The sequence below is a fragment of the Manis pentadactyla genome, chromosome 6 (assembly GCF_030020395.1).
Source record: "Manis pentadactyla isolate mManPen7 chromosome 6, mManPen7.hap1, whole genome shotgun sequence".
NCBI lineage: Eukaryota > Metazoa > Chordata > Mammalia > Pholidota > Manidae > Manis > Manis pentadactyla.
In genome coordinates, this window is record NC_080024.1 from 153,379,529 (window position 1) to 153,404,762 (window position 25,234).

Genomic DNA, 25,234 nt, shown 5'->3' on the forward strand with positions numbered 1-25,234 from the left:
AGAAATATCATCGTCTTAGGCAAGAGAAACATACGCAGAAGCACAGATGATTGTAATGGCAAAGTTTTTTTATGCATGGAAGACTTGTGTGACAGGAGAATGGTGGAGGACATCTGGATAAATAGATAGACAGGGATCAGCTTGTTAGGGCCTGTGATCGTCATGGTAAGAGATGGTATACTAAGTTACAGAATGGTTTTTATTGGGGGGTGGATACAATTTGGCTTTTACTTGATGTAACCCTGGCAGTTATATGGGGAAAACGTATCTGAATCAAAGAAATCCGGCGATTACACTTGGCCAGATGAGACATGCCACGGCCTGAACAAACAGCCTCAGAACAGAGAAGAGAAGCATGTAAGAAGTTTTAAGGCACAGACTGATGAGGACTTGGTGACTGATGAGACGTAGTGAGGAGGAAAGAGAAAACTAAGTATTTCCATATGACTTGAACTTGAATTAACGGTGCTACTGAGCAGTAACAGAGACACAGGAAAAGACTTTGGCTCAGGGAACTTTTCAGGATGTGTTGTTCACTGGGGTATGGAATAAATGAGCTCATTTGGTCATCATAAACTTAATGTCTAGAGTATATCTGGGGGATTCCTAGCAAGCAGCCCTGAATGCAGGATTGGACCTCCCGAGAGCGCAGTAAGATACTCGAAGAATACCAAGTGGCTTGGGTTTAAAACTAAACAATCATTGCCTTAGTCAGCAAAGCAAAAACTGACTCAAGGTATCGTTGTTCTTTACTGTGAAGATATCTATGACTAAGTTTAATTTATCATTTTAATTCATTGGAAGTACTTCACAGGAGTTAAGACAAGTGTTTGGAGCAAAGGCATAGGATTTTACTCTTTTTGCAAGCTGGGTGACCCTGGGTTAGTTTTTAAACTTTTCCAAGTTTCTATTTTCTTCTTCCTAATATAGGAAAATAGTTATATACCTAACCGAATGACTAGACTCCTCTCCATGGAGTCCAAAGAAGAATAAGTTTACTTTATTTTATTTCCAGCTAATGGAGAATTAACTGATGTTGGAATTCCTTTCCCTGCCAGTGGATCAGAGCAGGGGAGGATCTTACACCTTTTTAACTCTGAAGAAATGTCTTGTTATGATCATTAAGATTCACTTTCGGATACTTCAGCCATGTAAAATCCCCTAGTTGCACACCATCGAATCCCCCTCCCTCCATCTCCATCCCTGAGACAAGGGTGAGCCCTACTGCGGGTCAAGGGCCTCATCCTGCTTTCTGCTTCCGAGGTCCCTTACCCCTCCCATCCAGGCAGCTGGGGAGGAGGTTAAAGGAAAAGGAGCCGAAGTCTGCTGTATGTTTAGTGAATGAAACTGGTAGTTGCCTCTTGACTATTGATGCATCCCTGTGAGTGGCAGGCATGTAAATAATGGTTCTCACGTTGAAGTCACGGTTATGTGAGCAGGTTGGACTCTTCTTCCCTGACTCAGTCTCTTTGACTGACTTCTTAAGAATTCTTGTTACACTGCTAGGTTTTCCCTCCCTGTTAGCCCACCCGACTGGGTAACGCCCACGTGGCCCCAGGGAATTTACACATTCTTGCCACACCAAGATGTGCGAGGGCAGGCCTGGCCCTTTCTGCCCTATGCCTCTGCTTCCGCAGGCGGCTCCATCCAGACTCTTACCCTACGGGGTTGGAGTAAGAAGGAGGCACCATGCTGCTGCTCTCGTGCGCTTCCAACTCCCAGGCCACAGGGGTCCCGGGCACGCCCGCGGCACTGCTCTGGCTCACCCGGGCAGGCGGCGTTCCTAGCTCTACCTTTCGTGGGAAACCACAATCTCTCAGACTGGTTTTCTTCGAGAATCCCTAACCAGGGTAAAAATTCGCCTATTCTCAGATTCTTTGGATTTTCCATTTCCTATTAAATAAAGGCTGATGGGAAGCTGGGGATGAAACATGAAGCATGGCCTTGGTCACCCGGGTTCCAGTTGGCTGTCTGTAACACTCATCTTCAGAATTTCAGGAGTTCTTTTTACCTATTTTTTTCAACTATAAGGTTTTGACCTAAAATTTCCTAGCAACAGGAAAAATTACATCCTGTTATAGTCATCATAATGTTTATGTTTTTAGGGCTGTGGGTAATAATGCATAAAAGACTGAGTAGCTTCTGTGTATGGTGATTAATTTTGCTACTGTTCCAAGAAGCACTGACAGTCCCAAGCCCTTTAACAAATGTAAACTTCTGTTACTATAAAGGCCGAAAGAAAGTAAATAAAATGATCGTTTTCTATTGCTAAGAACTGATTATCAAGGGGAAGGCCTAATGATACAGTGTGAACAGCCTGAATCTGTTGTCTCCCGATTTGAAGAAAAAGAAACAATCAGAGCATGTGGAGTTAGAAAGAGTGCACGGAACGATCAGCTCCTCCAGTTACTAGTCACATCATTGTACGCAAGGCACTTAGAGCTCTGCCACAGGCAGAATACAGTTTGTATCCCCACCAAGTTCACATGCTGAGAACTTAATCCCCAAGGTAATGGTGCTAGGAGGCAGCACCTCCGGTCACCAGGGCCAAGGCCTGAGGAATGGTATTAGTGTCCTTATAAAAGGGACCCCAGAAAACCCCCTTTCACATGTGAGAACACAGTGAGGAGGCGCCATCTATGAACCGAGAGGCAGGTTCTCACCAGACACCAAGTCTGCCAGTGCCGTGACCTTGGACTTCCAGCCCCAGAACCACGAGAAGTAAATTTCTGCTGTCTAAAAACCACTTGGACTAAGGTATTTTTGTTACAGCAGCTGAACAAAGACATGTTCCAAAGTTCAAATTACTTTTCTATAAAGCAGGGGAGCAGGGAAAACAATACAAATTTGTTTTGAAAAATCAAATGCTCCACATTTCTAAAAACTGTTTTGATGGAATAGTGGATGATTCTACAATTTTAGAATGTTGGAGGGGGAACATTAGCATGCTGGATGACATCCAGTTCCACACACTCTTTTCGTAATTGAGCAAATGGAGGTGAAAATGAGTGAAGGACTTGCCCAAGGTCACAGGGACCATTCTTACTCCAGGGCCCACTGGACCACAGTGTTGTGTAAGTGCTTCACAGGTGAGACAGCTTTCTCTCATTTTAGTACGATGCCTCTAATGCCTTTAAAAATGCCTGTTTCTTTTATTTCTTGTCACAAAAAAGCATAGATTCTCCCTAAGGTATAGACAGAGTATAAATAGAGAGGGTACATATCCACATTAAAGGAACAGAAAAGGGGAAAAAGGCTAATTTTTTTCTGAGGTTCCACTGTTCCAATATATTTAGGAAAGGTTACTGTTACTTTGTTTTTGTTTTTGATTCAGCCATAGCCCTTTGTGTTTACCGTGATTACGTTTGTCCGTCTCCTGCTCATGGAGGACGGTGCAGTCTCTGTACCTATCATTCCAAGTGCCTAACACATAGCAGGTGCATTGGGGAAATGACTGTATTATTCTATTTGTGGTTTGGGAATGGGGGACAAAATGGTTTCTAACAGTCTATAAATAGGGCCACAGTGAGAGAAGAAACTGCAAAGGATCCTATCAAACAGGGTATACCCATATTATCTTACTTAATCTTGCGAAATTGGATCAAACATGAAAACGAGTACTTTGCAGATAAGAAATCTCAAGCTCCGGAAGGCTAATTGTCTCATTTTAATTAAAAGCTACACAGTGTCCTAAGTGTGGCTTGGATACAGGCTCACTGACTTCCTGAATGTGTTCTTTCAGCCACTCGGTTGCCCGACTCCCTAGATTCCAAGTCTTAGCTGCAGCCTGGCTGGCTCTAAATCTCTTTTTAGTGGTCATATCACCTTCTTACTGGTCATGTCACCTTCTTACTGGTCATGTCACCTTCTTACTGGTCATGTCAGTCACCTTCTTACTGGTCATGTCACCGCCAACTAAAAACAAGGGTCTGCCACTTTGACATTCACGGTCAAGAAAACACAATGAAGAGAAAAAACATTGCATTCTCCACATAGTTAATGGAAAGGTAAAGCTGACTGATGCTATTTTTCCACTTAGTAAAACAAATACAATGTATATAAAAAAGATTCAGAGGAGGGAGTGAAGGGAGGTATTTTCACCATGCTTGCAACTTTTAAGTCTGAAATTGTTTCAAAATTGTTATTTTAAAAAGTACACAGAAATATACAAAGCACCTAAGAGGGGGTTCAAAATGAATACAGATAAAGTCCATTATTGTTTCAGCATTTGAAATTGTTATTCAGGAATTGTTTTACTAGTTAACATCATATAGATAGAGTGAATGAATCATTTCCTATGGCAAATATATATTGTAATATACTTGACAGATCTGCCCATTATGGGTTTGAAATTACTTCATAAGGCATAACTTATAAGTTGATGGCTTTATAATTGATGGCTAATATGATAATGATGATAATATGCCAATGATGAAAGTAAAATGTTATAATTAAGATTTTAAAAATCCAGGGGACATTTTTTGCTTAATTTTGTTAATAAGGGACAAATGTTGCTACCGGAAAAGAAGTCAGAATATAAAGAGAAGATAAATTCTAGGATCACTGAAAATATCTCAAGGCTCTGCAATAAAATCACAAAAGGTGAAAAAAAAATCAATGTTTTTGAGAAGTTAAGCCCTAAAGCAAATAGATATTTGTGGACACTGGGACACAACACACAAATATATGCACATCATGTGTTCAAACTTTAGCTTTGCTAAGGAGATGACCTTGAGCACAGTATTTAAACATTTCTAAACTTTTTTCCAAAACCCTAAACCAAGAATGGCAGTGATGAAATACCTCACAGATGGGTGATAAAAATCAAATGAGATAAAGCATACAAAACACTTAGAATGGTGCCTGGCATATAATCAGAACTCAATAATTTATTATTTTTATTAAGATGAACATCTTATAATGAGACTGCAGAAAGCAGGAATCAGTGTCTTACTGTATCATTATTTCATTTGAATTAATACTGAATGACTGCATTTACCACACACTGTTCTGCAGGACAATCTAGTTTGTTTAGATTGGGGGAGAAGATGTTTTAACTGATAAACAAATCCAAACACTTTTGATAAGAAAGAAATTAATTTTTTTGTGAATATGTCCAATATATGTATCAGAATATTTTCCAAAATAGTTTCCCCTTTCTTAGCTCAACCATCTAAACTATAACAAACAGCAAAAGCCACTGCTATTTCACAATGTTCTAGCTTGCAAGTACAATTAGTGAAAATCCCAATGGAGAGAATCAAGCAACAGATAAAATAGTACAGCAAATATTGTCCAAATGACAAGGAAATAATTGAATGAATTGAGAAAAGTAACTCTTTTCTTTTTCTCCTTTTCTTCCCTGTTTTTGATTAAGTTGGACCAAAAATGCATTTCTTAAAACCCTGCAGGACACCTGAAGTCATCTTGATAACAGAGATTCTGTATTTTCAAAAGTACAAACAAATGAGGCCATTTCTAAAAGGAAGTATGGCAAAGTCATACAGAAAGAAAAAACAAATGTTATTAAACAAAATTTTATTAAGTGACCTGGTCATTTAATATGCACTACAGCTCCTTAGCCAGGAGACTGTCTTAGACCTCCCTGTGCCTTTCAGAAACATCCCTGGGAGCTCATTTATTTGTGACCAGTCTGAATGGAAGTAGTTATTTCCATAATTCAGGAAAAGGCTGAATACTCATGGACAGGCTCCAAGAAGAAGAAGAAATACTCTACCCTTACCTCAAAAAATAAGGCGCCCTGACAAAGTCTACCTGCACCCAGAGAAAAACAGATGTCAATTGATAATCTCCTAGAAGTGTCCATAAGGAAGAGGCCAAGACTGAATAAATGTAAAATTCCAAAATCCACAATTCTGTACTCTGATTTACTTAGACAAGAATATTGGCTCAAATCCATATGAAGTTCTATTTCAATATGTGGACATCATAATTTGTTGGGTTTTGTGCTTAGTTTTCTAATTAACTCACTGTTTCACCTTCCCCAGTGGCCCTTCTGTGCTTCAGCAACAAATTACTAGCAGTCTGTGCAACCTGCCCACAAGGATATCACATTTGTACCTCTTTTTCGACATCCCTAAAAGCAATATCATGTTTTCTGTTCTTTCATTCTCCAACATAATTGGTGACATAGCCAAACACCAAATCAGTAATGAAGCCAATCTCCGTCATTTCTGCTCTTTCTCAACATGCTCACCTAATGTGTCACTAAATCTCATTTCCAAACTTGTCCTTGGAGTACACTGAGTGCATTGCTACAGACGCTACTCCCATCTTGGTTCTCACAACTTCTTATCTGCATTATTTTACTTGTTTTACCTTTGTTTTCGGTGCATCTAGTCTCTCACCACTCAATCCATCCTCAACATTTTGATAAATCACACAGCTGCAATAGAGGTCTCAAACATTGCAATTCAATTAAAAACATTAGTATATTTCCTGCTTCTCCTGAACTTATGTTCTATCATTTACATGGCTTACAGGGACATTCATTATCTGAGTCAGATTATTCTTTCGTCTTATTGCAACTCTCCTTTCAAAGTCACACCCTTGCTTTCCAAAAGATGTTGACCACCTGCTATGTATTTTACCAACATTGTCATTCCTGGTGTCTCAACTCATTCCTTTACCTTCTATGATTATGTAACTCCCCTCATTCATTTATTTACTCATTTAGGTATTCATTCAATTAATTTCAGTGGACAGCAGCTAATGCTAGACACTAATGAGGCACTGGCACTGGAAAAGTAAAGGCATAAAGCAAGGTTCCTCCCTGTTAAGATGTTTGGTATGGGTGGAGAGAACTATTTTTTTGCAATGCACTTTACAAGGGCGTGCCGGAGTGACAGCTGATGAGCACAGGAGGAGGACACTACCTGTCGGGATTGTCGAGGATGCCACTGAGGTACGGGTCTCATGTCACATCCAGAAACACCCCAACTTACCCTCTGGGTGTGAGGACTTTGTGCACTCACCACTGCACTCACTGCGCTGGGTATAAATATTTATTTCCTTAAATACACTGTAAGCTCCTTGAGAGCAGTTTCTGCATCTTAAAGCATTTTCAAATCTCAGCATTTAGTGTAGAATCTGGACCAATTATGAGTCATAATCTTTTATTGTTGTTAAATGAATTTATGAAATAATGCATCAGAGGTTTAGATCTGACCTCAGAGAGTATCATCTCACATGTGAAGTAATATCAGCATTTTGACTGTATCATTAGGTAGCAAAATCCATAATATGTCAAGAGCTGGTCTCATGAGCAATCTGAAACTTAAGAGATTAAGTAAATCACTGTTGCCAAAAGTCACACAATAAGAAAGTTCCCAAGCCAGAATTTGAATTTAGACAATCTAGAATTATTGTCTATGTTTGACCGTGTTTCATGAAACTATATGTAATATACATATATTTATTACATGAAACTATGAAAAAACTATGAAATTAAGAAAAATAGGTTTATGGAGAGATGACAAAATGAAGACTTATGCAAATAGACCATAGCAGCGATTTGGCATTTTGCCAATATTTTCTGAAAGGAAATGAGCATCCTTCAGTATATTTTAAAGATCTAAAATAAACTCTTTTAGCTGAACATGTATACTAAGTGGTGACCTCAAATCATTAGTGTTTTTCCCCTGATAAGTAAATATAGGTTACATTGAAAGTGACTTGAAACCACTGATGGATTTTTCTAGAACATGGTTATCTCATAGGCATAAAAGATTACATCATCCACAGCTACAAATATATCAAATTACATTCTTAGAATCACTTTACCTTAAGTTACTAGAATGTTGGGCTTTATGGTAGATTATTTATGATCTAGAATAAAACATGTAAATTGTTGTTGAAAAATAAAAACTATACCCAATTCAAACTAGACAGTGAAAAGTTCATCACAATAAACATAAATGCCAACACTGACATTTGGGGCAGGAAACTACCTACCTGATTTATTCATATAATCGTTATTTCTCTAATATTAAGGGCTCATAAATAATTCAGATAGAAAAGGTATCTAGATTTCTTTTGCTAGAAATTGCGGAAGCAGACAACAAAAAATGGAGCTGGCGGAGTCAAGAGGGGCAATGTAAAACTTAGAGACTCCGCAGCCTAAAGAAGCAGCAAGTAGAAAGTAGCAGAAGGTGCAGCACCCAGGAGTTGCCAAGGAAGAGGTATGCACCGCTGCCCACACAAGTGACGTGAACTGAAAGGACGGGTGGCAGGCAGCCACGGAGCAAGAATCCGAGACAATCATGAATGGACGGACAGAATGGAAGTGATGTAAGACGTAAAAGAGTTGTCAACAGAAAGAAGCATGGTTATATTATTTTTAAATGATCATTTCCTTTTCATTTAAAGTTGAGATGTGATTATTATTTGAAAATGATCATTCAAAGATAGCAACACCCACATCTAAAAAAGCGAGGGATAATTTTCTCACCGGTTGACCAATTACCTACGACAGCTGACCTGAGCAAGGCTGATTCACTTTAATGTCCATGGAAACCCTCTCTTTCGGACTTTATGTATCATTGCCATGACAACTCTCACCTCTGCTTTCCTACATCATCGGCCCAGCCACTGACCATTCCACACATTCGGCGTGGTTGGCCTGCAAAATCTGCTAAAGGAAATACACTTCCCTTTCTGGCCACACCAGCAAGCATATGAGAGTCTGGGAAGAAGGTAGTACTGGTTTCTGTATTGAATTTCTCTGTGAATCGCTTAGAGAAACGCCTTAGGGCCTTTGAAGTGCAAATTTCAGAAGAAAACTTCCCAGGGAATAGAAGAGCCTTCTGATTTGGGTTATGATCAATAGTGAACAGGATAGGAGTGACAGATTTATGACCAATATGTCCTCCTGCTTAAAAAAGTCAAGCTTAGTTCTTTTGTGGGTGCAAGCCCTGCTAACTGTGGCAGTCCTACTATATTTTAATCATTCCCTAACTCTTACAGCAGTCTAGACATAGTGAGGCCTCTGAAAGAAGCTGGAAAGGAGCAATGCCATAAGGAGGTAGTGAAGCAGCATTTCAACCAAGTCAGCATAGCTGTGGGATGGCGGGGAAGCTGGCCGACTGAGCAAGAAAGAAGAGACAGCACAGCTCTTCTGAAGCAAAGGCATCAGGCAGATAGGTCATGAAGAGACAGAGGCTTAAAGGGCACCAGGTTCTGCAAATAGCTATTATTACCACAAACAAAAATACCATGATCCCATGCACATCTTTGGAAAATATGGAAAGTTATTTTGTTGGGGTTTCAGCCAAATTTATGCATAAAGATGGCATTCACATAAAATCAGACATATAGACATATGCATACATTCATATAGAAAATAGTGTTACCAAATTACGTGCAGGCAAGGTTTGGGTATTCTGCATTTGGAGACGAAGGATTTAAAAAATGTTAACTGACAGACCCAAATGATTACACTCTCCATTCCAATGGTGAGTTCTTACATCATTTATTTACTTTTGATATCACTTCCCAATTTCTAACACATATTTTAAAAGTTAGTTTTCTGCTGTATTAGCTTTCTTTTGCTTCTATAACAAATTATCACAAATTTATTTCTTAAAACAGCACAAAGTTATTATCTTATAGTTTTGGATATCCAGTCTGAAATGGGTCTCACTGAGTTAAAGTCAAGGTGTTGGTATGGCAAAGTTCCTTTTCTGGAGGATCAGAAGAGGATCTATACCTTGCCTTTTCCAGCTTCTAGAGGCACCCACATTCCTTGGCTAATGGGTGCTCCCCATCTTCAAAGCCAACAATGGCCATTTGGGTCGTTCTCATATCGCCTCATTCTGACACTGACTCTTCCGCCTCCGTTTTCCACACTGAAGGACCCCTGTGAGTACCTTGAGCCCATCCAGATCACCCAGGATAACCTCCCTGTCTTTGGATCAACCACCGAGAAAACTTAATTCCATCCAGAACCTTAATTTCCCTCTGTCATGTAGAATAACATATTCACAAGTTCCAAAGTTTTGGCTTTAGATACCTTTATGGACCATTATTCTTCCCAACACAGTCCAACTTGTGGTCCACCAAGATTCAAGTCCATCCCACATGAAAAACACATCACAGCATCCCAAGGTGGCCCACGAGTGTCAACACAGCACAGCATAAACCCAAGGTCTAAATCTCATCAGCTCAACAGTCTCACATCTCGACATCTACATCATCTAAATCAAGTATAGATGAGGCACTGGGAATATTCCATTCTGAGTCACAGATCCTCTCCATCTGTGAACCTGTCTAACTCAAGAACCATCTTACCTGCTCCAAAAACACAATATGGGACAGACAAAGGAAAACATTTATAGACATTTCTGTTCAAAACTGGAGAAAGTGGGAGGAAAAAAAAAATCTACCAGCCCCAAGCAACTCTGAAATCCATCTGGGAAATCCCACTTGGTTTCAGGACCTGCGAATGAACTGCTGTGATTCTCACCTCTACCCTCTGGGCTCAAGCCCCCGCTCTGTGGCCTTGGTGTTCTGCCCTCTGAATCAGTCTCCCATGTTCAAAGGCAGACCGTGTCTGGGTAGTTTTATCAGCATGTTACTTGCCTGGAGATAGTTTGGGTGATCTGACCATTTTCTTCCATTTCATCCTATCTATTTAAGATAGCAATGTTTCTGCCGATACAACATTCTCAACGACCTCATGTGTCTCATGTGTATCTCATGAGATCCACTCTATTAGCCAAGAGCCTCCTCCACAGGTCTTCTCTACATAATACCATCCCTATTTTGGACTTCTGCTGAGATGACTGAAGAAATTTCTGAGTCACACACTTAATCATTTCAAAGAGCCTTCTGTGAGACTGATACTCTTTATGTTTTATCTTTCTACAGGATCAACAAAAGGTTATCTAACTATACCTTCTTTTTTCTCTTTATAGCATGCTTATCCAAGACCATCCAAAGTCCTCTAAATTTAAGAGAAAGTTAATGTCTTAATTTTAGAATTTTTGGTAATCTGGTAAATTGGTAAGCCTTGGGTCTTTTTGGTTTAAAAGTTCTTTCTTCAATCTGTCTCTTCCTTCTTGTATTTTCCTATAAGCAGCAAGAAGAAACCAGGTTGGAACTTTAACACTTTACTTGGAAATCTCTGCAGTTAGATATCTAAGTTCATTGCTTCAAAATTCTGCTTTTCACACAACTCCAGGACACAATTCTGGTAAGACCTCTGACTCAATATCTCAAGGCCTCTCTTTCATGTAATTTCCAAACACATGTTCGTCACTTCCTCCTGAGCTTCAAAATCAGCACCTTTAATGTTCACATTTCTACCAACAATGTATTTATGGCAACTTCAATATTCTTTAAGGCATATATGTTTTCTGTACCATGCTTCTCATTTCCTCATAAATCCTCACAGGCAACATTGTTAACATCCTACTAACAGTCTGTTTTAGGCTTTTTCTATCATTTTCAAGATTCTTCCAGCTTTTGTCCACTGCCCAATTCCAAAAACATTCCCACATTTTTTAAAGCAGCATTCTACTTCCAGGCACCAAAATCTACATTTGTTTCTATTTCTGATGTAACAAATTATTATGCACTTAAGTAGATTCAGAAAAAACAAATTTATTATTTTACAGGATATCAGAAATATAAACTGGGTCACACTAGATAAAAATCAAAGTGATGGCAAAGCTTTTTTCTCTTCTGCAGGCTCTAGGGAAGAATCCATGTTTTGGATTCTTTACCAGTTTCTAGAGGCTTCCACACTCCTTAGCTTCTGGGCCCTCCCTCTACCTTCAAAGCCAGAAATGACCATTGGAGCCTTTCTTACATCACATCATTTTGACACTGACTTTTTAGCTCCTTCTTATACAGTGAAGAACTTCTTTGATTACTTTGCACCCTTCCAGATAATCTAAATTAACCTCCCTGTAGTAAAGCAAACTAATTAGCATTCTTAATCCTATCTACTCTCTTAACTCCCCATTGCCATGTAACTAAATATATTCGCAGATTCCAGGGATTAAGTCATAAACATCTTTATTTTTTTTGGCGTGAGGAGCACGTTACTCTGTGACACGTGATTTTTACGTTACTGTAGACTATGAACTCATTGTAGAGAGGATAATTCTTGTACACACTCTATGTCTACAGTGTTAGCACAATAGATCGATAAATATCTGTTGAGTAAATGTAAGCGGCAAATACAGCCTAGTGGAAATTAAGTTATTCTGTGCATTCCCTCTGGGAATAGTTACATGAGCTATACTTAAATAGCTATAATGGCATACAAATTCTAAAACAGGGAAACATTTTTGGTGAAGAAAATACATTGTGGGCTCTTTTTCTGATTGATTACCTCATTTATTTTGCTCATAAATAAAGTAACAATACACTTTGAAGTATCTGCAAATGGTTATGAAAGGAAGTGTTTTAAAAATGAAAAGCCTAGATAATATTATTTTCTGCGGCAAAATATATAGAGTATTTACAATTTAAAAAAGACTTCCTAAATATACAATGGTAAGTTAAATGTTAGAGTTTTCTGGGAGATTTTTACCAAGAAGTCTGGAAACTAGAGCCACCCCAAGAAAAACATGAGAATGGAAAATGGAGATAAAGCATATGCATTATTTCTCTCTTTCATTTTGTTTCTTGAATGTTTCTCTTGCTCAAAGGACACAATCTCCCTTTAGGACAATTTAAGTGAAGGGTGGATGCTGGTCCTTTGACGATGAGACTATTGTGCTCTTGAGTGAGAGGTGATGTTATGATGGAGGAGGCACGGGTGCATCTGTTCCACAGACACCCTTGTGCAAGTTAGTAAACAGTACCCATTTCTGTGTATGGCTCTGCTCTGGAGCATCTGAATGGGAAGGAGATCAGCCTTTCTCTCTGGCTTAACAGCATGCCCTTTCGTGTGCACCACTGTACACAGCAGTCCTGGAGAGGTGGATGATGTTGGTAACTAGAGGCAACTGGCATCATAAGAAAAAGTCAAACAGATGTGTGTTAGGAAGGAAGGTTAACTGGATCTATGAGAAAGAAATGAAAGTTTTCCCTTAAGTATTTAGCACATAAGCCACAGGTTTCAAACCATGAAAGCATTATGCACACATGACAGCATTATGCACACAACTGACCATGTCAGTAACGTCAGCAGATATTTGAGAGGAAGCAGGGAATGATTCACACACTTCAGGCTCAGATGGGTTGAAAAGGCAGTTTCATACTATAGGTAGAGGGAGGGATGGCCAATCTGCCTCTTTAGTCACTGCGCACTGAAAGACATTTCAGACAATGTGGGAAAGATGAACTTTTAAATTAATACACCAGCTAATGGTGAATTGTGGATGATATAGTATTATCCTTTAATTAAATTTCTTAATATAACTACACTAAAAGTACTTGCAATATGTGATGTAATTAAAGTCATAATCTCTACCCCTTGTAGGTGTACCAGCAAGTGGTTATATAACTAATAAATAAGCAGTAGCTTAACTTCTACACAGAGTTCATAAACCTGGACAACACATTTTCATTTTCTCTAGATCTTTGGTTTCTTTGTCTTTAAAATGAAAATCCTAAATGAGAGGAACTCCACAGCCTCTTTCAGAACTAAAAGAAAAAAAACACCTCTATAGTAGAAATATACCTGAAAATCCATGTGGCATAGTCCCAAACATAACATATTAAAAGCAGGTAGTCCAGCAATTAACCACTAAATAAACATAAACTAATAAATATAGCCTAAATACTTCTCTGCCTCTCCTGGAAACAAGAAGGCAAGGAAGGCATTCTTTCTGCACAGGACACTTCTTAAAAATCTGCCTTCTCCTTTGTTACTGCCTTCAATATTCTCTGCACAGATGGGAGCTAATCCTGGAAATTTTCTCTCCCACTCTCAACTTCTCTCCTGAACACCCACCTAGACCAAACATCATCTTTCTCTCTCTCTCTTTATTCCTCATCTCTCCTCTAAACCCTCTTTTGTATAGATCAGATCAAATCACAGGCTGGGTCAGAGTAAGGGATAAATAAAATTGTCTTCACATGAATATCATTGGTACCTATTACATGTTGATAATTTTGTCCATTCTGTGACTCTCCAAGTTTTTTACTTAATTTCTTAAAAAACATGTCTCAAGAAGAAATATGAGCAGGTGGTTCAAGATCCTGAATTCACCTCCATCCACAGACACGTCAAATCTACAGTTACAGAAAACAATTCTCTGAGAAAAATACCTGAAAACTAGCTGAACATCTCCTCCACAACAAAGGACAAAAAGTCCTCATTGAAAGGGTAGAAAAGGCATATGCACAGGCTGATACACGTAAGCCTTGTGGTAACCACAAAGTGAAAACCTATTGCAGGTACACAAAAAATAATGAAAGTGGGATCTAAATCTAACATTAAAGCAAGGTACCAAATTACAAGGAAAAAGATCGGGAGAAGAAATAAACAGAGAGAAACTACAAAACAGCCAGAAAACAATTAATAAAATGGCAGTAAGTACACACTTATCTCTAATTACTTTAAGCATAAATGGACTAAATTCTTCAATCAGACATATTTAGTACAAAATAGAAAACAAAGAACAACATCAACAACAAAAAAACAAGACCCATCTATATGCTGCCTTAAGAGATTCACCTCGGATGTAAGGATACACAAAGCCTGAAAGTAAAGGGATAGAAAAAGATGATTCATGCAAATGAAAACCAGAAGAAAGCTGGGGTAGCTGTTCTCATGTCAGACAAAATAGAATTTAAAACAAAAACTGTAATGAAAGAAAAAGATGAGAATTACATAATGATAACGGGGTCAATCCAGCAAGATACAATATTTGTAAACATTTATGCCCCCAACACAGGAATACCTAAATATATAAAACAAATATTATCAGATCTAAAGAAGTCAACAGCAAATAATAATAGTAGGGGAGCTTACTATCCCACTTTTTCACAATGGATAGATCATCCTGACAGAAAATCAATAAGAACCATCAACCTTAAATGATACTTTAGACCACATGAACTTAACAGAATATACAAAATATTCCACCCAAAAGCAGCAGAAGATACATTCTTCTCATGCACATGGATTATTTTCCATAGTAGATCATAAGTTAGGCCACAAAGCAAGTCTCATATAGTTTAAGAAGACTGTAATTATATCAAGCATCTTTTTGGACTATAATGGTGTGAAGCTAGAAATTAGACACAAAAAGGAAACTGGTAAAACCAAAAATATGTGGAGATTACATACCCTGGTACCGAATAACCAATGGATTAAGGAAGAAATCAAAAAGGAAATTTAAAAAAATTCCTTGAGATAAATGGAAATATAAATACAACATACCAAAATCTACGGGATACAGCAAAATCAGTTGTAAGAGAGAAGTTCATAGCTATACAGACCTACCTCAAGCTCAAGAAACAAGAAAAATCTCAAAGAATTTAGCTTTACACCTAATGAAAAATAGGAACAAATGAAGCCCAAAGGTAGCTGAAGGAAGGAAATAATAAAGACCAGAGCAGAAATAAATGAAATAGAGACTAAACAGACAATACAAAGATCAATGACACTAAGAGGTGTTTCTTTGAAATGATAGGAATAATTGATAGGCTTTTAGCTGGAACTCACTAAATAGAAGAGAGAGGGCTCAAAAAAAATCTTAAGTGAGAGGGGAAGTTACAACTGACTTGATCCTGAAGAAATACAGAGGACCATAGAAGACTATGATGAACAATTATATACCAGCAAATATGACAATCTAGAAGAAATAGATAAATTCCCAGAAATATAAAATCTTCCAAGATGGAATCATGAAGTAGAAAATCTACCAATTAATAGCAAGGAGACTCAATCAGTAATGAAAACCTCCCAGCAAACCAAAGTCTTGGACCAGATGTTTGCACTGGTGAATTCTACCATTCAAAGAAGACTCAACACCTATTCTCAAACTTTCAAAAACATGAAGAGAAGGGAAAACTTCCAAATTCATTTTATGAGGCCTAAACCAAAGAAAGACACAGCGAAAAAAGGAAATTAAGGCCAGATTCTCAGATAAACATAGATACAAAAATCCTCAAAAAAAAGATTAGTGAACTGAATTCACCAATCCATTAAAAGGATTATAAACCATGATCAAGTTGGATTTATTCCAGGGATGTAGAGATGGTTTTAACATACATAAATCAATGTGATAACCACATTTACAAAATGAAGGATAAAAATCATATCATCATCTCAATAGATGCAGAAAAAGCATTGGACAAAATTCAACATCCATTTCTGATAAAAATTCTTAAAAGACTGGGTATGGAGGGTATATATCCCAACATAAAAAAGGCCATATAAGACAAACCCACAGATAACATCATACTAAATGGTGAAAAGCTGAGATCAGAAAAAAGACAGGGATGTACACTCTCACCCTTTTTATTCCAGATAGTATTGGAAGTCCCAGTTGAAAAATAAATAAATGAAAGGCATCCCAATTGGAAAGGAAGAAGCAAAACTGTCACTATTTGTGGACAACATGATTTTATATATAGAAAACCCTAAAAACTCCACCAAAAAACTGTAGAACTCATAGGTAACTCAGTAAAGTTGTTGGATACAAAATCATACACAATAGACAAAAATATGTTGTGTTTTTACATACTAACAATGAACTATAAGGAGGAGACATTAAGAAAACAATCCTGTTAACAATTGAATCTGAAGGAAGTAAATACATAGGAATAAATTTAACAAAGGAGATGAAAGAGCCTGTACACTGAAAACTGTTAAGACACTGATGAAAGAAACTGAAGAAGACACAAATTAACAGAAAGAATTCCCACACTCATGGAATAGAATAATATTGTTAAAACGTCCATATTACCCAAAGCAACCTATAGATTCAATGCAACCCCAATAGCATTTTTCACAGAAATAAAACGAATGACCCTAAAATTTGCATGGAACCACAAAAAATCCCAAATAGCCAAACTAATCTTGATAAAGAAGAACAAATTTGGAGGTATTGCCTTCCTTGATTTCAAAGAGTATTGCAAAGGTATAGAAATCAAAACAGTAGAGTATTGATATAAAATCAGATACACAGATCAGTGGAACAGAATAGAGAGCCCAGAAATAAACTCATGCATATATGGTCAATTAATTTATGGCAAAGGAAACAAGAATATAAAATGGGGAAAGGATAGTCTTGTCAACAAAACGGTATTGGAAAAACTGGACAGTCACAAGCAAAAGAATGAAACTGGACCACTATTTAATACCATGCACAAAATTTAACTCAAAATTGATTAAAGATAAATGTAAGAATAGAAATCCTAAAATTCCTAGAAGAAACCACACATGTGTTTCTTAGTATCCTTAGTAAGACTCTTGGTGATAATTTTTTGGCTCTGACTCCAAAAACAATGGAAACAAAAGCAAAAATATACAAATGGGATGACGTCACACCAAAAGCCTTCTGCACAGCAAAATGCAAAGGCAGCCTACTGGGTATGAGGAAGTATTTGCAAGTCATATATCCAATAAGGAGTTAATATCCAAAATATATAAAGAACTCGTACAACTCAATAACAAAATAACAAACAATCCAATTTAAAAGGTGGCAGACAATCTGAATAGACATTTTTCCAAAGAAGACACACAGATGGCCAACAGGCACAATCCCAATGGCATTTTTGAAAAGATGTTCAACACCACTGGTCATCAGGGAAGTGAAAATCAAAGCCAAAATGAGATATTATCTCACACCTATAAGAACGGCTATTATCAAAAAGAAGAAATAACAAGTGTTGGCAATGATGTGGAGAAAAGGGAATTCTCATGCACTGTTGATGGGAATGTAAATTGGTGGAGACCCTGTGGAACACAGTATGGAGGTTCCCCAAAATACAAAAACAGAACTGCCATATAATCCAGAGATTCCACTTCCGCTTATTATCTGAAGAAAACAAAAGCACTAATTCAAAAAGATTTATGTATCTCTATGTTCATTGCAGCATTATTCACAACAGTCAAGATATGGAAACAAAGTGTCCATTGACGGATGATTGGATAAAGAAGATTGTGCGTGCATGCATGTGCACATGCACACACACACACACACACACACACACACACACACACGAATGTTACTCAGCCATAAAACAGAACAGAATCTTGCTATTTGTGACAACACAGATGGGCCTTACAGATATTATGCTATGTGAAATAAGTAAGAGAAAGATAAATACTGTATCACCTCACTTATATGTAGAATCTAAAAAGCAAAACAAAAACAAACTAAATTCATAGATGCAAAGAACAAACTGGTGGTTGCCAGAAAGGAAGGGTTTTGGGAGGTAGGCAAAAGGGCAAACGGGAATCAAGAGTTACAAGCTCAGAGTCAGAAATAAGTTACAGGGACACAATGTACAGTGTGATGACTACAGTTAACTATATTGTGTGTGTATTATGTAATTTTATATGGTGATAGAAGGAAACCAGACTTACTGTGGTGATCATTTTACAGTCTACACAATTACTGATCATTGATGCTGTACAACTGAAATGAGTATAACATGTCAGTTGAGAAGAAGAAATGTAATTTTGTAGCATATATTTTCCATTTGATATCCTTTGCTGGGGCTGAAATTAGAATATTTTGGGCTTACAGTGTAAATATAATAGGAAGACAATATAATACTACCTGCCCTAAACTTATTCCATCTTTTATTTCTCTGTGAAAAACAAAGTAATCAAGTAATGTCCTTTGAGCCTTTAAACCCTTGTATCTTTTCATCTTTTAGTGCAAAATTCAAATTAAACTTCAGTTGTTGAAAAATGATATAGACAGATAGATAGATGTATGCATTTTTTCTTTCTTACCAGAACATGCATCAGAACTCTGATTATCTACACAAAAAAAATTTAGAACCTTTCAACGTGGATAATAAACACGCAACGACATTTCAGGTAAAAAAAGGAAAAGCATTGTGCTGGATAATTAAAATAACATTGAGTCCGTTGGAATATTCTCCCAAAATATATTTCATTTAACATGCACAGAAATCTTTTTGAACACTCAATTTAAATCACTGCCCTACAGTGTATCTTTTCCATTACCTTTGAAGTCAATCAGCATGGAGTTTGAGAGAAGGCTAGGAACTGGAACGAATGTTCCTAAAACACTTTGAGCTCCTCAGATGAAAGGTGTTACTTAAGTACAAAGTATCATAATAATTTCAACATAGTTTTCAACTCCATTACTTCCATGCCACCACTAAAAGCGACTTCATCTGTTTGGTGCTTTGAGGCATATATAATCCTTAAATTGGATTTCTCTAATAGGGTGTAAATTTGTTTCATAAAACTAGTTCAGAAAAAATATCATCAAAAGAAGAATATTCCATAAACATCACATTCTGTGTTTATAAATAACAGAAAATCTCTCCATTTGGAAGAAAAGGACAAAGTTACCAAAAAGCATTTGCTCCTGAGGAAACTGAAAAGACTACTTTTCCCCATTGCAGAACATCCTCGATGCTTTTTTCTCTTAATATTGAATCAAGTACCTGGTAATACCAGTGGACTGGGGGGTACAGCAAATACTGTGGCATGTTCGTCCCGTAGCTTACATGCTCAAATGGCAAAGAAAATTGAGGCATGGATGCAGTGTGAATTATTTTCTACTCAGAAGGCATTCTTGGTTTGAGTAATAAAATTTGTGGATTACAGATAAATGTTATTCCCCCTTCTAAGGATTCATTTTAAAATGATCATTCTGTTGTTTTCTCTCTTCTTTTGATCTAAGTAATTTTACAAAAGCACTACCAAAAGTACAGTATCTTTTCAAAAATTGAATCATTACTGATAATACTGGTAAATTTCACTATATTCGTTCCAAAATTTCCATATTAGTCCCTTTACCAAGGGTCCATTGGTCTCCTTTGCCCCTGCCCTGGGGTAATCATGGTCATTAGTTTGGTGAATATTATTCCAGCATCATTAAAGTACTTTTATTATAAAATATGTTCTCATTCTTCATTTTTCTACATTTGGTTTCAATCTTTAAAAACAAACTGTCTTATTAAGATGAGAAAACAATACTATTGTACTATAACGAGCACTTTTCTGTGTTTTCTTGTTAACTTATCTGCAGGTACCAAAGTTTCCATCATGTAACTTTAAACATTTTCGGTGATTCTGAACTCACCTCGCTTCTCAGAAGTGGGGGTGTGCTCTTGTGGGGGGACCCTCCTAACACAGCTCTGCTTGCACAGGACGAAAGGAGGTTCTCCCGATGGCATCATGAAGGAGCCTCCCCCAAGTCTCCTGGCCCTTCTTCAGCCCTCACCCTGGTGTCCGTCTTCTGCAGACCCCAGGGGGGGAGCCGGCTGACTTCCCTCGGCCTCTTGCTCAGCCGCACAACCCCCTTATGCACGCTAGACTCTAATCCTAGGTGATTCATCACTGCACCATGGGCCTGGCTAATGAAGCAGTGTCCAAAAATAAACACGATCCATGAAATAAAAAGTGAGGAATCATCACAATGTATCAGGAGATACAGGAAAAAAACCCTTTACAAGTGCCCCAGTGACATCTTCAACCCTCCATATCCACACACGACCTCTGGTTGGCTGGCCCCTATCTACCACCAGTGCCAAAGCATATCTACTATGAAAACAGAAGGCAGGGGTCAAAAGTCTCGTTTTTACAGTGGAGTAGAAAAGAAAGTCTGATATTAAGAAATACAAACGAGTTTTAAGCTAACAGTTAATATAAATTAGCCTCCCAGTAAGGCAAGATGGAAGCTAAAACCTGCACTGTGGAACTGACTGCAGTAGCCTGAGACCTAGAACACCCCTGGAAATACAGACCTGGATCCCCAAGCTCCATAGCTGGATGCTACTAGACATGTGTGTTATGTAATTAAGCTTTATTATCTGGATTCCATGCTCACTACACAATCTTCTGATTATAATCTGGACACCCACGTGTGCTTGCTTGCAAGAAAAATTGAGCTATGTCATTCTAAGGATTCTTACTGAAAACGTATGTATGTTGCTATGTGTGTTATCTATGCACATGTATGTGGATAAATGTATAGATGTATGCTCAGTTTTTTAGCTTGGTTATGGTGATTCATTCCTAAGTGTGTGGACATCAAGTTTTTGAGGCTGCAAATTGAGATCCAGATTCCAGATAGTGGTAAATTCAAAAAAATAATAAAGACCTCCTGTCCTTCCCACTGCTATTTCTGCTTTGACATATTTTTTGACTGCCATCAGAAATAACTATCACCACCACATGAAAGCTTAGGCCCATTTAAACAAACTAACAAGGAAAATGGCATTGTGTAGATATGATTTTGCACATCCATCCCCAATATCAGGAAACAAGTGATTGTAAACAAAAAATCTAGGATACTTGTTCTCCCAATAACCCATACCAAGACTTCTTTGCTTTTAAGGAACACAGGATGAACTCAATACAAATGATAGCTACTGACAGTTGAGATCTTACAGCCAGTAAAAAATTCATAAATATGCATTGGTTGGCAATCAATTTTCAAACAATCCTCTGACTGGTCAATATTATCCTTATTTTACCAACAAAAATATTCAGGTGTAGAACATGAAGAATCATGTCCAAGGTTTACTGCAAGCAAGAAATGACAGCCAGGATCAGAAGCTGGCTCTGGTTGCCAGACCAGGGTTCCTCGTGGCAGTCCAGCTCACAAGATGCCTGCGTGGGCAGGCTGTCCCCTCCCGTGCACAGCGCACCTGGGGGTCCTGGTGAACTCAGCAATCACTGAGTCGACTTGAGGATCTCTAACTCCTCCATGTCCCCGGATCACCACTTGAAGCACGCTACCAAACAAAAATTAAGTCCAAATTAAACTGAAGCCTGCCTGACTCCCTTCTCCTTAAATGCTGTCTAAATTATCACGAACCCCTGCCCCTTTCCCATTGCATTAACTAACTGGTTTCCTCTCCCGCCTCCTTAAGGAATGAGCTGCCACTCAGGCAATGGCCATGGACCATGGAGGTCACCTACGGTCCCAGAAGTTTTACAAGCGGCCTCTTTATAGTACCGCTTTTCCCTCATAGGCCGAGTGCAGGGCTCCCTGTGCTCTGTGCTCTAGCTCAGCTGAGTGCAAACAGAAGCCTCAGGCCACCTATAATTCATCCTTAATTTCATGGGATCACCTCCTCGTGCTTCCTTCTAACTCAGTTGCTCCTAATAGTAAAAGCTTCTTCTATAGATGAAGGAAGACCACTCTCAAGAACCAAGGGATGAAGGACAACACGGAGAGAACAAAGTGGATTTTAAAACTTAGGAGAGATTAAGCTCCACCATGCATGTGATCTCCAAGAGAGCTAGCAACGTGGATGGTGTTGCCGATGTTGAGAAAGTTGACCTTGACACCTGATGAAACCACAGTTTTAAACCCTAGACACTAATTCCATGATCACTAATCCCAGAATGAAAATATAACTTATTAGACCATACCATGGGCCACTATCTCTAAGTTCTGATTATACTCAAAATTACCAGTGAAGAAAAAATATATACACTTACAACTTTAGCACAGATGAAGTAATCTCAGTGTTTACACTTTTGTAGAACTCATCAAATTAGCTGGACTCCTACATGTGAGTTACCCATGATTTCTGTGAGCAAGGTGACCTCAGTAAATCTCTCAGTGAAATTCTGAAAATATTACTAATTCTTAAGATTAATAGGTATGGTACAGTTAATGTCTGACTTATTTACCTCAAGCCATAATATCATAATGAACGTCAACATTAATCTTATATTAATTATTTTTAAAAATTGTAGTGCTTGAATTGAGCATCACAGCCCTGCTCTGATGTTACCTCTGTAACATGGAATAGAAACTTCACCAAATTTTACATATATTACAATTTTATCCACTGCCTGTTATAACATAAGTAAAACAATCAATACATACAAACTCAAAAAGACAGGTAGTTATATATAAGTAATGGGTTTTATGTAATTTGAGTCATTTTTCCATTAAAAAATGACTTCACTTCAACACATCTCAAACTGCTTCAGCCTGATGTTCTTGCAGTATAAAAATGTCATAACCAATTTTTATTGTAGTAAATGACAACTCACCATAAAGTGAGCCAGTCAATATCACACTCTTTTTAATATTAGCAGGTTAAAAGGAAAATTGACATAGAACACATAATTATGTAATTAAAGATAATGTCTGCCAGACCTTGCAAACGAATACTTGGCTGCTATGGTCTGTTTTCCTTTCATCACAACTCTTAGGAATTTGCATTTCTAAAAAGAGATTACACTGCTTTATACTAATATCCATTTGCTTTAAAAATTATAATTTCCAGAACAAATAAATTTTTTATTCTACTTCTCCAAAGATCATTTTGATGGATACATTTTACAATTCTACAATTGCCTTTCAAGTTTATTGGGATTCCAGGTATACTGTAATTAGTTTCTTTATACTGATTGCCTCTTAAATTACCCATTTTTGCATACTGGAAGTCCATTTAATTAGCTGTACTGATGATGACCCTGCAGACCCCTGATCTACACTTTACTTCTACTGTAGGCTACATTTTAAATTCATGCTCCTTTTCGAATTGATGAAATGGAAAGAGTATTGTAAGTTTGGTTTGAAATAGAACTGGAAAATGCTTTGAAAAAGTATAAAGCTGTCTTTTAAAAGTTCTTGTACTATGACAATAGAAAACTAAAGAAGACAAGGAAAATAACGAGCCCTTACTTACCAGGTGTGAAATTGTATCGTGCAGAAAATCCCATAGATTCCAACTCTCCATCAGCAAAAAATTTAATCCATAGAAATCTTCCACTGGATTTTATTACAGGTGGATTTTGTTGTCCACAGAAACGTCCAATTATTGGAGAAAATCCAAAAGGTCCATCACGAACTTCAATATGATCAAATTTGCACTCCCAAGATGGTTCAATAGAGTAGTTTTCATCAAAGTAGAGTTCAATGCACTGTCTTGGGGCAGCTGAGAAAAATAAAGATTATGTCTACAAGACCCTTTTAAAATATTTCGTTTGATTTTTCTGATTCTACTTCAGATTTTATCTGTGGGCCTTCTACCAAACTTTGGGTATGACATGCATGGAGATGCAAAGCATGGATGCCTTACTCAGCATTCTAAGGGGTGATATTTCCATAAGACTGTCTAAGGATAAGCCTTAAAATTGATGATGTTGCACGAAACATTATTCTGATAGTAAATCTTGATGTCTAACACAGAACTAACAAATCCCAGTATTTCTATGAAAGGCTAACATCAGTTTTAGAAAGTGGAGAGGGGTTTTTCTACTACTGCTCTCGTATTTTCTGGAGAGCCCAGGTTAAAGGTCAGAAACCACTTGAGAATTGTGCAGCATAGTTATACAATCATTCAAAGAGTCCCAATCGGATGTCTATATTAGATGGTGCTGCATATACAAGGACATTAACAGTAGCGCTTCTAGAACACAAATCTTATGTCACTGTGAGCTTTAAACTTATTCAGCTACTCTGTTGTCAGTTACAGGAAAATGATCAATGCACTTAACATACAGGATCCATAAGGATGTCCCACAACCCACACCTCCAGGGTCTTCTCACTTCGCAGCCCAAGCTCAGGCCCCTGAAGACATGCCATGTCTTCTAAGAAACATGCCCTTTCAGGCCTTCATGGATTTTTCCACTTTCTTGAGTATCTAATACCTCCAAATTGTTAACTCCTATTTATGCAAGAAAATGTTGCTTAAAAGAAACCTCCTCTCTAAATCTAAAAACCGTCTCTATTCACCTTTTTTAGCACTAAGCACAATATTTCTCATAAGGGTGACATTAACAATGTTCTCTTTAGGTTTCACTGAGTTGTGAGTGAAATTACCTTCTAAATGTTTCTATAGCCCTTCAAAGAATCATGAAGAAAAGCCTTACAGAATGGATATCCTGTTAACCTTCACATGGATGCGTTTGCCAGTACCTTTCCACTCTTCCTTTGTTATGTCCAAAACAGTTCAAAATTCTGGCATTCCAGGCTGACATTCAAGCAGGATATCCCAGCACAGCCGTAACGGTTGTGGAAATATCCACACACATCCATCCTAGTTAGTAAACAGCTGTTGCCTTGAGTCCTCGCAACATTTGCCTGCCTCCTGGCCTTCTTCAGGGACCAACTGCCTCCAGAAACT

The 25,234-nt window shown here is 37.8% G+C and overlaps 1 protein-coding gene across 3 annotated transcripts in view; it reads right to left on the bottom strand.

Moving 5' to 3' along the window:
* Positions 1-25,234, bottom strand: part of NETO1 (neuropilin and tolloid like 1) — a 95,491-nt gene that overhangs the window by 63,055 nt on the left and 7,202 nt on the right. For all 3 annotated transcript variants that reach the window (XM_036884288.2, XM_036884287.2, XM_036884289.2), the window contains exon 4: positions 23,794-24,042. In XM_036884288.2, coding sequence (XP_036740183.2) covers positions 23,794-24,042 — 249 coding nt within the window. The remainder of the gene's footprint in view (positions 1-23,793; positions 24,043-25,234) is intronic.